The 14,377-nt window shown below is 35.3% G+C and overlaps 1 protein-coding gene across 1 annotated transcript in view; it reads right to left on the bottom strand.

Annotated features, from left to right (window-relative positions):
* The window catches only part of FAM98B (family with sequence similarity 98 member B), a 28,433-nt gene extending 14,749 nt beyond the window's left edge, over nucleotides 1-13,684 (bottom strand). The window contains exons 1-4 of the mRNA XM_004448249.5: nucleotides 13,561-13,684; nucleotides 5,814-5,959; nucleotides 4,231-4,365; nucleotides 1,929-2,107 (exon numbers count right to left, since the gene is read on the bottom strand). Coding sequence (XP_004448306.1) covers nucleotides 1,929-2,107; nucleotides 4,231-4,365; nucleotides 5,814-5,959; nucleotides 13,561-13,631 — 531 coding nt within the window. The 5' untranslated portion in view covers nucleotides 13,632-13,684. The remainder of the gene's footprint in view (nucleotides 1-1,928; nucleotides 2,108-4,230; nucleotides 4,366-5,813; nucleotides 5,960-13,560) is intronic.
* Between the last annotated feature and the right edge of the window lie 693 nt (nucleotides 13,685-14,377).

Raw genomic sequence — 14,377 nt, 5'->3', positions numbered from 1 at the left:
AAAAAATTAGCTTGGAAAGAACCTACACAAATGAGGAGCTTCAAAGCTCAAGCTTTATTAATCTACCTTTACAACAATGCTACAATTGCTGATCCAATTCTTACAGATTGTAAGGAATTATTATTTTCTTAAAATAAATCATTTCTGAGGATTCCCTAACTATTGTAAATCTTTCCAATTTTGATCATGTAATTTCACTATGTTACTAAAAGTTTGAGTTGAAACTTCTTACTCAAGAAGGATTCTGAACACATACTTAGAGTTTCTTAAATGTAGCACTTCAGCTCCACTCCTAGGATTTCAACATCAGATAATAGTTTTAATAAGTTTGAGAATTACTTTTACAGAGAGGGAATTAAGAGCATAAGCTCTAAAAGTTGACTGTGTGGGTTCAGATCTCAACTCTACCAATGCGTAGAAACTTGCTTATTGAAGTTATTAAACCTTCAAGTAGCTCGGTTTCTTCATACGATTATTGTAGATAAAACAGAACATATCTCATGTGGTTGATGTGAAAATTAAATGAGCTATTACATGTAAACATTTAGAACAGTAAATGCTATATGTTTGCTGTTAAATTATTATAATTACTTTAGATCCACATTTGAACAGCTTCAAGTTAGAAAATAATGGCAATTTTCTTCCCCGATGGTGACAAAATGTCCTCTGGACACATCAGATGTAGAAGAAAGAAAATAGGGAGAGTTTCACTTTTGATAGGAACTGAATAGAGTAAATTTCCTTTAGATAAATATTTAGACACAATGGCCATAGTAATAACGATTTTATTGTAATTAGCCTGCCAGCATTTTAAAATAGGCATTACAGCCTACTTCAAGTAGGAAAAAGAGGGGTTTGAGGTTATTATTTTTTCTTCACTGAAAACCATACAATGTGAGATAAATACATGGAAGCACTGAAAGATGACAAAGAACCCAGAAATCTGTTTCAATTTGAAAACAGTCCCAGATACTTTGGCCAACCCTTATCATTCTTAATTCAGAGGAAAAGAGGGAAAAAAAACAAACAACAAAAAACCTCAGGAGTAATGTGTTAACTCTAGAACAATGTCCCTGAGCTAGGATTCATAGAGTTATTCTTTGGTTTGCAAGCTCTACCAAAAAAAATGTTTAATATTATGTTTTCATCTTAATATTAAAGTTCTGTTATATTCATTCAGATGAATCTTATTCTTCAGTTCAAGAATTATCAATACAAAAGAAACCTTCATTAAATAAGGCTTTACTTTAGAGAAATGTGCCTAAAAACGGAGTTTTAGTACCTAGTCTTGAGGATGAGAATTTTCTTTTCCTTTAAAACAATCCTTTATTATTTCCCTAGAGGATTCCATAGTGAACAGTTGAAACCTAGGAATTAGGCCAGAATTTGCAAAGTGGTAATGACATTCTCTCCAGTGTATGGCTCAAAACAAAGTTTTGATAATTGAAAATAATATGCAAATACGCAATAGGTACATAGTTGGTTGTCCTTTTTACCTACTCTATTAGTGTACTCATTCATCTATTCACTATATGACAAACACTTACTAAACACTTATACACCAGAAATTGAGCTTGTTCACTGCCAAAACCAACCACATTACAATTCAATTAACATCCACTAAAAAAAAAAGTTTAGTTTGTATTATTATTCTATTTAGGAAAGGAATCCTTATATTTGCAATGTGATTTCTATCCTGGCAGACTCTGGGAAAGCCTAAGGGCACTTACTTATTAAAATCTGTTTCCTGAGGCAAATTAGATCATATGCACATTAACTCAGAATCCAAAATTTATTTACATGAAGATAAACTTCTCTTGAAATGGAATGTACACTTTATACTTAAAAGGAAATATTTTTAATACAGTATTTAAATGTTAGCATTTAGTTGAATTTGAGGAAAATGAAAAATACAACAAATAAGATACCTTTGATTCCACTTGGTTTAGCATAAGTGGAATGTCAGAAGTTGTTGACTTGGGTACACCAAGGGTATCACAGATAGCTTGAACTTCCTGATAAATTTCACTATTTTTATCTAACTGAGAATGTTTACATTTCTTGTTCTGTAATATCTGTAAAGCTTGAAGCTCTGTACTTAAAAATACTATAATAAAAAAGAGAGAAAAACAAATAATGTTAACACATGCACAAGAATTCCTTAAAATATTTTACTGAAATATTGCACTTAAAACAAATGTCAATGATACCAATACCAACTTTCAAAAAAGCAAGAGCAACACTGACATGTATGTAGACATCTATTTCACACTAGCTGGTACTATTCTTATTTTAATTAGTATATTAAATTATTTAGATGCTGTATCAATAAGCATATTTGTAAAGGGCCTGTTCTAAGCCAAGCACTGTGGACAATGGGTATACCCACAAGTAAATCAAGAATTTAGGAATGCATAAGAATGTGCAAGATTCTGTGATAAAATGTTGTCTCATATGCACACTGTGTTCAAGCCAGGGGAGAATGTATAGGGAGATAGACTAGCACTTCTTAAAACACAACAATATGGCTCTAACTATCTATAAACAGAAAACTGTAACTGTTTGCCTTTAGGGTAGACCACCCCTGGGCACAAGTCCCTTTACTTTCACCATTTAAATCCTTTCAACTGCCATAGTAAAGAAATTTGCTCCAGGAAAAAATATATATTAATAAATAAATGGTTATAGGCTTGTTTTAAATTAAGTTTTCATTACAGTAATTAGACATTTTGTTTGCTTTGTTTTTTTGTTTAGTTATAACTACATATATATACACCACATTAAATACAGCAGTTAGAACTTTCAGTTGTTTTCACTGAACAGAAAAATTATCTGAGAAATTTAAAAAATTACAGATGCTAGGATCCTACCCACAGAGATCTTAAACCAGTAGATCTAAAGTAGACATGGGCACCTGTTTGGTTTACTTTAGTTGCAAGGTGATTCTCGCTGAAATCCACTGATATAAAAGATTTTTTCATGCAATCTACATGAACAGTCTAAAGAACCAAAAAAAAGTTAAGACTTTTCAAATGACCAGGGTGAAGTATGGCCAAAATCATCAAGCTTTGTTTAAGAAGACCATGCCAAGTTTTCCCTGATTAGTTTAAACCTCATTAATCCAGATCACCTCTTCATAATTTATATTATCTGGTCAGAAACTCAGCTGAAGCCTGCCTTTGTCCTATGGAAAGATGCTTTAAAGGGGGGGAGGGAGCCTACCCAGAGGCAGTTACCATTATTAATTTCATGGGTATCTTTTCAGGTTTATGGTGTGTATCTTCAGTATATATATGTATTATCTTGCTTCCTTTGTTTCTTTTATACACTATTTACCTTGTTCTGCATATTACTTTTTCATTTATCAACATATCATAGAGATTCCTCCACATCAGCACATTTGATCTATTTTCATTTTTTCTAATGGCTACCTAGGGACATTACTGCATGGGTGTACCACTTCTATTTGACCATGTTTGGGGACATTCAGGTTTTCCATCTTTTTGGTACTACAAACAATGACATAATGAACCTCTTTTTCACATATCTTTATATACTTAAGGGAATAGATACATATTCCTAGACATGGAGTTGCGAAATCAAAAGGAAGCTGAATTTTAATTTTGATATTGAAAATGTGCCCTCCTCAGAGGTTGTATTAGATATTATTTCACTGTAAGTCAAATGCTTACGATATATGAGAATGCCTATTCACAAGTGTTGCTTATTAGCTAGAGACAAAAAGGGAAACATGATAGATTACATAGTTCTCACTGAATGACATACAAGGATGCAAATCCTTTTAAGCCACTGCTTCTTAGACTCCTTTCTGTACCAATATACCTAAAGGTAACTGTGAACTCCCATTAATAACTGTGGTTCAGTAATCAGTGATTCACACTGGATGGGACAGAGATTAAGCAATGGAAGAATTGGGAGTGGGGGAAGCACATAATTTTTATCCCACTCTCAACACACACTACCACTACTAGTTAAAACACACACACCCACAATTTTTGCACTAAGAAAGAGACTTTGCTAGCACTTTAGGCATAGGAAGATTACGTCTATATGTCTATAAAAAGATAGATTATTTCATAAAAGAAATCTTCATTAACAAAAGACAAAAAATTTCAATCAAGTGGCTACTGTTTGTTAGAACAATTGCTTAAAAATAACAAAATCTAGACCAAACATATGCATTTAAATATTCAAAGAAAGATAACTTACAAAGAAGTTTCAAACAGTCATCCTTTTTTTTCAGACGGTCATTAATGTCTCCTGATATTAATACCGAATATGGACATGCCATTTCTTTTAAAAAACCACTTATCTCAAGCTGGAAACTTTCCAGGTCATCTTTCCCTTGAAAAAGAAGAAAAAAAAATCATGAAACACTGACTACCATATTATCTGATACTACAAAATCTACCATTACTTGATTTCAATTTTACATTAATTTCTAAATTACAGGTGGTATTTTTTTTTTCACTTTCACATTAAATCATAGATGACTGCATGCTGAGGTAAAAGTAAAGGAACAGCTTCTACATGGAGAAAGTGACACTTAAATTTAAAAACATAAGTATTAATTTAAGAACATAAATATCTATGTATGAGTTTACAAATATTTTTATATTTAAATCCCTGCTATGTTTCTTTCAATGGACTTTCCTTAAAGAAGATATATTTTATATTTTATGTTAGCAACTGAAATATTATGTGCATTATAACTAAAATTAATTGGCTTCAGAGCAAATGATCCATTTCTATATTTTTATGTATTCAGAAAATAAACATATCATCTAATTCAGAGTCATTGCTTATCTTTTCATAATAGAATTATGTAAAAACATCATATATATTGAATTCCGCTTATTTCACTTTGTTTCAACTAATTCTGTTAGATGTAGCAAGGAAAAAGAACTATTAAAAGGTAATGAGAGGAGTGGGTGTAGCTCAGTGGTTGAGCACCAGCTTCCAATGTATAAGGTCCTGGGTTTAATCCCTGGTACCTCCTTAAAAAAAAAAAAAGCTTCAAAAAATAAGGGCAACTTTGTCCCCTGCTCAAATGTCCAGTAATTTTTCATTTTATTATACTATCTGAACTTCGACGAAAGACTCCACAAGGACTCTAGCTTATCAAGATGGTAATGAGTTAAAGAAGAGTTTATAGGGAGCAGATGTGGCTCAAGTAGTTGAAGTGGAGGTCCTGGGTGTGGTTTCCAGTTTCTCCTGGAAAAAAATAAAAAGAAACAAGACAAATGAAAAGGCTGACTTAGGGAAGCCAATGTGGAACAGTGGTTGGTTGCTGGCTTCCCACATACAAGGTTCCAAGTTCAATCCCTAGACCCTGGTACCTCAAAAAAAAAAAAAAAAAAAAATTGAGTTTATGAGCTAGCATAGGATTTTTTTTTTTTTATAGAAGTGTTTCTATGTTATAAGTTGCCTTTGGAATACAACTTAAATTAGTAACTGCATGTATTTTTAAAAATAATAAAACAGCCTTAATTAAAAATAAGCAGCATTCAAAAATTAAACTTTTAAATAACCAAATTCAGAATCTACTTCTAAAAAAATAACTCTAAGGTAAAGTGACCTGATAAACAATAATTGTTTATTATTTTATAGTAAATTTAAGAAATAATTTTGAATTAATATAAAATTTAATCCAGTGTCTTAGTATCACATACTGAAGTTCTTCAAAATATTGTATTTTCTTTGTACAGTTGTACACACTGCTGATACAATTATAAATGATAAGCTATTATTTCATTTTACTATTAAAAGTAAATAAATCTGAATGGCAGTACCAGCTGAAGTGATACTTTCTTCCAGGCTGCACAATGTTTTTATTTGAGAGCCTAACCAAATACAGAGCTCTGAAAATTCAGGTGAAGATAGTCCATCCTCTGCTGCTTTGATTAGGGCTTGCTCTTCTAACAATGGTCCCTTATACCTACAAAGGAAGAATAAAAGGTAAAAACAAAAACCTATGATGCACTGTATCAAGAAACAGCTGCTGACCTTCTGTAAATAAATTTTATTTGAATACAATGAATATATTAATTTATAGCTTGTCTATAGCTGCTTTCACATTAAGATGTCAGAGTTCAGTAGTTGTGACAAATATGGTATGGCTCACAAAGCCTTAAATATTTACTAACTGGCCTTTTACAGAAAAATCTTGTTTACTCTTGCTCTATATAATTAACACTTTACTTTTTTCAATATTTTAATAATTTACAGTAAAATTATCAGCCAATTATAGATAGATACTTCAGGTAACACAAAGTCAAGTATAGCAGAAAGTCTAAGAAACTTAGATACAAGAAAGACAAAAAGAAATATAGGGGGAAGTGGACGTGGCTCAACTGATAGAGCATCTGTCTACCATATGGAGGCTCCAGGGTTCAATCCCCAGGGCCTCCTGACACCCGTGTGGTGAGATGGACCATGCATGGTGCTGTGGTGTGCGAGGAATGCTGTGCCGCGTAGAGGTGCCCCAAACACAAGGAGTGCACCCCACAGGGAGACCCACCGTGTGAAAAAAGCACAGCCCGCCCAGGAGTGGTGCTGCACACATGGAGAACTGACACAACAAAAAAGAGACATGGTTTCCCAGTGGTGTTGCATTATGCAAGTGGATGCAGAAGAACACACAGCAAACAGACACAGAGAGCAGACAAGATGGGGAAGGGGAGAGAAATAAATAAATAAATAATAAAATCTTAAAAAAAAAATAGGGAAAAAGTATAGATACAAATTTTAAATAAAAAAAAAATTAAAGCTAAAAAGGACCTCTAAAATCATTTAATCTAAACCATTTATATTTTATAGCTTTATACTTTAAACAGTTCTGCAACTTACATTTGAACAGAACCTTAAAATTTCAAACCACTTTAATATACTTTAATTAATCCTGATACCAGCTTTCCAATTCTATTGTCCCTTCTGCAACTGGACTTTTTTTTTAATATTATGAATTTACATATTTTTAACATATTTGATGAGTTAATCCATTGCAGTTATTATTCTTTTGATGTTAAAATTGTCCTATCATTGTACAATGGAAGTCCATTCATGTTGGCCACTGAGTTCCTGCCTGTAATCAGTCACTTCTCCAAAGAACCCAAACAATGTGGTATTAGAAATTGAAATTGGACACTGTTTCTTTGTTTTGCTGTTTTTTAAGAGAAACTACATGCAGCAGTTTGATATAGTTCATGAATTCCAAAAACAGTTATTTGATTATGCTTGTAAACTTGTCTATACCTGGGTGATTAAATTATGATTAGGGCTTTGATTGGGTCACATCACTAGGGCATTGAGTCCAGGTCCCTTGGTGAGCAGGTATGCAGAGATAAAACTACATGGCAGAGCACAGGAGTTAGTTGGAGTTTTGATGTTGGAGTTTTGATGCAGGAGCTAGATGCCTGAGCTAGAGCCCGGAGAAGTAAGCAAACAGAGGAGCCTGGTTGTGAGGAAAGAGAAGCAAGCCCCAAGAAGAGAGGAACCCTGAGCCCGGAGAGAAGCAAGCCCTGGGGGAAAAGGAACCCAGGAAGCTTGAACCCTGGCAGCCGTCTTGCTCCAACATGTGGCAAAAGATTTGATGAGGGAAGTAACTTATGCTTTATGGCCTGGTAACTGTAAGCTTCTACCCCAAATAAATACCCTTTATAAAAACCAACCAATTTCTGGTATTTTGCATCAGCACCCCTTTGGCTGACTAATACACTACATTATGAGTTCATACTGCTATTTCCAAATCAAATTTAGAATTGCAGGGGTTTCACTTATTTTGTTTTATATTTTTATCTACTTTCTTTCACAATGAAAATTCTGGTTTCTAATGACATTTACATATAAGAAACAGATATAAATTACATATAGTTTCAAAAAAGGAAAATCAGTATTATTACTAACAAAATTACTGAAAAGTTTATCTTTTTAAATCTTTAGAATATATTCCTCAGTAATGATGTACAGAAAAACAATTCCTTTTCATGTGATTTAAACACACACAGGCATATATATATAGAAAAAGACATATACTAGAAATCAGTTTAGAGATACTATTCAATCATTTTTACAGTGTATAGGATGTACCATATTTAATTCAATATATGTATACATATACACACAGACATATTTTATATATTTATGTTTTATATAAATATATCTTTATAATTCATTTAATACTCACAACCCCTTTGAAGATAGTATAAATTACCCCACTTTTGTGGGCTCAAAGAATAAGTAACTAAGTGACAGCACTAAGATCCAAATTCAGATTTGACCTCAAATGCTCACACAATATGAACTCTCAAACTATATCTACAATTATAAAGAAACTAAGTAAATAAACTAGACAGATAACGGCAGAACCGGAACTAGAACACTCTCTGCACCTCCAGCCCAAACTGCTTCCTCATTACCTTTCCTCCATGTCTTACAAGTCCTCTCACTGAAATTTAATGACAAACATCTTATTTCTCCTTACTTGCTTTCATTTCTGCAAGAAAGCAATTACAAACTCTTGCATGAACTTAACTAATTCATCCTTGATGGTGATGTTATTTTCACTGAAATGCCAATTATAAAATTCAACAAAAAGTTATCAAATCGACAAAAACACTGAATTAATTTAGAGGGAAAAAACCAACCAACCAGTCCTTAATGCCTTAGCTCATCAAATGAGATAAAAATAAAAATAGGATAACACATTTAACAATATGAATATCTAATAATTATAATCACAGTAGCAACTAACAATTATAAACTGCTCATTGAATGCTAGGCCAGCACTAAATGCTTTATGTATATTACCTCACTTACTTGCCACACTACTCTATATCAGGGGCTCTTAACAAGGGATTTGTAAGCTTGAATAGAAATTTTTAAAAAAACATTAGTTTTGTGGGGACTGTGTTAATGTGAGTACGACATATTTATTAAATAATATACAGCATAATATGTACTTAGTAAGGGGCTATGGTTTTCATCTGAATGGCAAAGGGGTCCATGGAACAAAAAAAGGTTAAGAACCCCAATTCTATTAGGTAGGTTCTAATACCAGCCTCACTTTACAGATGAGAAAATGGGAACAGAGAGGTTGATAACACATTCAAGATTGCCATAATCACAGCAAACAATTGGCCAAGATATTAATCATGGCAACCTATCCCCATACTCTTAACCCCTATTGAAATGTCACTATCCAGAAACAGATCTTTCTAACATCCTCACATAAGTGTCTAAAAACAATATGCTAGATAATTTAATAAGAGAACAAAAATAAAGCAGTGCTTCTCAAACTTTTCAGTGCATATGAATCTCCTGAGGATCTTGTTAAAATAGCGTGATTCAGTAAGGCTGGAATGAGGTCTGGAATTCTGCACATCTAAAACACTCCCCAGGTGATGTCCATGCTCCTGGTCCACAGATGTCACTAATAATGAGTAAACGCACAGTAATCAAACACTATTTTACTTTCACCAAAACATCTCTCAATATGTAGCACCATTCCTCATCATTCTCCTCTTGCAGTATATGAGAAATTAGAAAAGATAATTAAGAGCCTATTTATGCTGCATTTAGCAACTGTCAGTGCTTATAATTTTTAAAATTTCACGCATGTTTTGATTTCCAGTGCAATTCTGCTGTTCAGTGAGAATAGCCACGTTCTTACTTTGTTCTATATATTCTTATTTACTTAATAAAGTGCTACTGTTATTCTGCACACTGGAGGCACCACCTCCCATAGACCTCCCACGGAAGCTGTGTGTGCACTAGAACCATAGCAGTTCAAGCTGGGAGACTGAAATCTCCAATCGATTTGTGTCATTGGCAACCCTCCTCAAAGAGACCACCAGGGCCTAACTTGCTTTTCTATTTTCATCAGCATATAAAATATGAGACCTGCTCTTTCTCCCTGTCATTCACCCACCCCATTAGCCTTGGCTCTGATCTAGCTGTCCACTTCTCCCTGCTTCTCAAACTCTTATACTACATTCCATCTATAAACATCTCTCCTGTATTATGAATCTTCTCTCAAAAAGATTATCCCTGCCACCGTAGCTTTGACTGTTTTTACTCTTTCAAGTTTCTCGGGGTCAGATGGCAGGGATTTTATCCTCTTTGCTTCCCAATACAGCATCTGTGTCACAATTCCCATTATCTTATAAATATATCCTGCCCTCTTAAGGCTCAGGCCAGTGAGATTTGCCACCCTTTTTCTCTTGTGGTTGCCATTAGTAATCTTTTTGACACATCCCAACACTCCCTTAGCTCAGTTTTCCTCACCACCCCTATTTTTGCCTCCTTCAAAATTCAAATATATACCCCTCTCCCTGAGCTCTCAATTCCCTAACTTCTTCCTCTTTTCCAATACACATCAGTCAGCCACTACCTGGACTTTGCCATCACCTAAAACTACTCCATTAATTTAAACATGTCACTGCCTGACCACAATCTCCCATCTATCCTTTCAGCTTGCTTTTTCAACCTCTCACCTACAGTCATTCTTTGTTCTCTTCATTACCTCCGTTCACTAGTCCTCTGCATTCTTCATGCGGTCTTCACTTTCTTCCCCATTCAAATTACATTCCAAAAGTCTATCATTTCATTTTGGAGTTCAATAAATACCACTGAAGAAATGATCCTTCATGCCTTAATCTCCTTCAGCCCTAATATCCAATCAATCAATAAGCCCTGTAAAGCACATCTTTCCCTTTCCATTGCCAGTAAGCCACCATCATTTCTTTCCTGGACTACTAAATTCTCCAGTCCACTCTCTACCACGCTGACAAAGAAAATCTTTTCAAAATAGACATCTAATCACTCCCTAGTTTATTTAAAAACTCTTCAACGATGTCCTACTGCTGCTATGAAAAAGAACAAAATCCACAACACAGCCTGAAAGATGCTACTTGTGGGAGTCCTCATGTAACTTTCCCAACCAACCTCCCACCACTCTATCCCTTGCCTTCTGCTCCTCTAGTTCTTCTAATACTTTCAGGGTCTTTGAATATTTTGTTCTCACCATAAGGATTCCTTAGATATCCATTCAACCTCACCTAGTTAAGCCATATTCATCCTTCCTATGTCAATTCAAATGTCACTTCCTCAGGAATCTATCACTTAACTACATACACTGTCCTGCCAGGTTCTTATATCATCCTGTTCTTTGCCTTTGAAGCATTTATTGTATTTTATAAATATTTGTGTAATCATGTCTGTTCTCCACTTATTGTAAGCTCCACAGGGGCAGGAACTAAGGGTATTTGGTTCATCGCTGGTTCCTCAGAATAGCATCCAATATATAGTTATTCTTAGTAAATATTTGGAATAAACTTCCCTCCATAATAGTGGTTCTCGACATAGGCTCTAAAGCTTTTTAAAAGATGCATAACTGGAACCCACCCCTGAAGATTATGATTCAGTCTGGGGGGTAGGCCAGGCTGGAACATTTTTCACAAGCTCCATACATGATTCTGATGATCAGCCAGGGTTGAGATTCACTGCTCCACAAAATCCCAGAATGTCAGAACTGAAAGAGATCTCTGAAATCATCTGCTCCTGCCTGCTCATTTCAGAGAAGGAAACTAAGTTATTCCTACCCTGTTTTTCATTTATAATAAATTACATCACTAAATTGTTCTTTCACATAGATTTTCCCTTTTAAGTTACACCCTTTAATTTCCTATTTTTTTTTCCGACAAACTAAAGCACCTTCATTAATATCCTAAATGTTTTAATTACAATAGAAAATGCATTATTCATAGCTGACAGGATATTTTAAGTGTTCAATTCCAACATATATTGTAAATGACAACTTTTTCACATTTCATTATTACAGGAAAATTCAAACTTCAAAATTTCATTTCATCCTCAATTATTCCAAGAAAAAACAATTTTAAAAGTCATAACTTTTACTTTTTATATTTGAATAATCTGAAACTAGTTTTTCTTGATAAACATCAAGACTATGGCAAACTTCATTTCTCAAAACACCTTGTAATATGAATAATAAGTTCAAGGAGTCGAAGGAATAACAAAGTACTCTCTTTCCCTTTTTCATAAAGTATTTATAGAATCCCACTATTTTCTCCTGGAGTACTTTAGAGTGCAAACTGTTTGAGGCCTAAATACTTCTAAATATTTTAATTTCTTGTTTTGGTTACTTCCTTATTCAAGTTAAGTGAGAATTTCCAAGGGATTTCACAAAAGTAAAAATTCCCCATTAAATAACCACAAGCATTGTTCTTTCATGTGATAAAAATTTATTCAGGATATACTAAATACAAGGCTCCATAAAACTGGATCATTGCAAAGTAGGTATTATCAGGGTCCAACTAAAGCAGCAGTTGATAGAGGAGCAAGTGCAGTTAAAAATAAATAAGTAAATAAAGGGGGAAGGGCTTTTCAATTGTCACAATAGCACTGCCAAGGCATAGCTCACCCCATTCAAGAAACTCCAGGGCAAACAATTGTGCAAATGGCTCCAAGCTCTTTATTAGTATCTATTTTTAGACTCTTAACTATGTGACCATGTTTCCACCTCTGTGTACTCTCTTCTTTGGGCTTTTCTTCATTCATTCACCCACTCATTAACCATCATCTATTGTGCCAGACCCTGTTGTGGGTATTGCTAGAAATATATCAGTAAAGAAAACAGGCAAGACACCTGTTTTCGGGGAGTTCACTTGAAGGGAGGGGGTATAGGAAAAGAGCGGGGACGGGCGCTCAAGAGACAGTAAACAAAAGGGTAAGACAAAATTTTGGATAAGGACAGGGGCAGTGAAGAAAAACAGGATGAGACCGAGGATTTATGTTGCATATATTAATCCTTATGTTTGGAATCACCCCTACCCCGACCCCAAGAGTCCTCATAGAATTTAGCACCCTTAATCAGTAAATGCCAGTTGACTCTTGTCACGACTGTGCAAGCTATTGGTAATTTGAAAATCGTCTTTCCCTCTCTTTGGCATATAAATATGCATTAGTGATTACACAGTAACACTAAGATAATATGCTAATGAAAGAATGAAATGATTGAATGAATGGAACCGCAATGAACTAAAACATTTTCTCCGGTCATGCAAGCAGGAGAGATTGGCTACCGGGTCCTAAGTAAGCCACAGGTTGTATACTGTAAGGGACAAGTCTCCAGCCGCAGTCGGGATTCCAACACCTCCCCGCGGGCGCCAGAATTACGTCAACGTAAATACCATCTCCGGGGCAGAAACTGGCTAGTCCGCGGGACTGGTGCTCGCCAGTCCGTTCCGCGCCAGCCTCCGGGGTCCCGGATGCAGAGTTTCGAGATGTGGGATTTGGAAGAAGGGGCGACCCAGCTCTCAGGCCCTGCTCCACCCCGCAAGAGGTTTTTTTTCCCCCGCCTCCAGCTTAACTCCGTCGGCGCCGGAGGAAGCGAGGCAGATAAGGAGGCCTGCACCGGGCCGCCGGGGCTCGACGGAGGACCACTGGGAGTAGTCTGCAGCAGAGAAGCGGAAGGAAGATTTATGTTTTCGGGGAAAAGACGTCCCCGAGAACACTCACCCCAGCGCCTCTAGTGTGTCCAGCACGTCTCCCTCCATCATAGGTTCAGGACCTGGCTCTGGCCCTCTCATGGTGTTTGGGCCCAAAGTTGTTCAGCGGGCTAAGGAACCGGCCGGAAACCTGCGTCACCGCGCCAAGGTTCCGCTCCCACTGTCGACCGTGGCGATCCTGGAGCGCCTCTGAATCGGTGGTGCAAAAATTCCCGTCCCCGGAGACTACCGACCTTTGACAGCTTTATGTAACAATGGTAATTTAAAAAAATAATAATAATAGTAATAAAAGGGCCCCTTTGTGTTAGGCCTTTTGCATATGTTGAAGTCAGTCTTAGCTAATATCTTGATTCTACCCGAGTTGTTCTTAGCCTTTCAAACTCCAAACCTCTCTTTTTATTACAAAATTCTGAAATGAAATTATTTATAGCTATCTTGAGCTAAAGTTTGTAAGTAATATCTACTTACACATAAGTTTTAAATCAATATATACGGGCAATGCTCCATCTTTAATATAAGGAAGGAATAAAGGGAAAGTAATTTTTAAAAAATATTTCATGATGAAGCATAGAAGACCAATGAAATGATCAGATGTCTGCATCTGTCTGTAGAATTCTCTTCTATACAAATGCAGACTACGTGTTGTATTGTTGGCAAAATATAGGTAAGCTTTATAAGCAACAAAAATACCAAGGGCCAGACTAAGGTAGTTTGATGTGATTTTCCAAAATTGCAAATAACTATAAAGTTCCAAACAAAACTATTCCCACTGTGTACAATTCTTGTCAAATCAATATCTATCTAAAAGGGGCAAAACAAATTTAGAG

Source organism: Dasypus novemcinctus, chromosome 3, assembly GCF_030445035.2.
Source record: "Dasypus novemcinctus isolate mDasNov1 chromosome 3, mDasNov1.1.hap2, whole genome shotgun sequence".
NCBI lineage: Eukaryota > Metazoa > Chordata > Mammalia > Cingulata > Dasypodidae > Dasypus > Dasypus novemcinctus.
The sequence above is the reverse complement of the archived record's forward strand: the minus strand, read 5'-3'. Positions and strand labels throughout refer to the sequence as shown.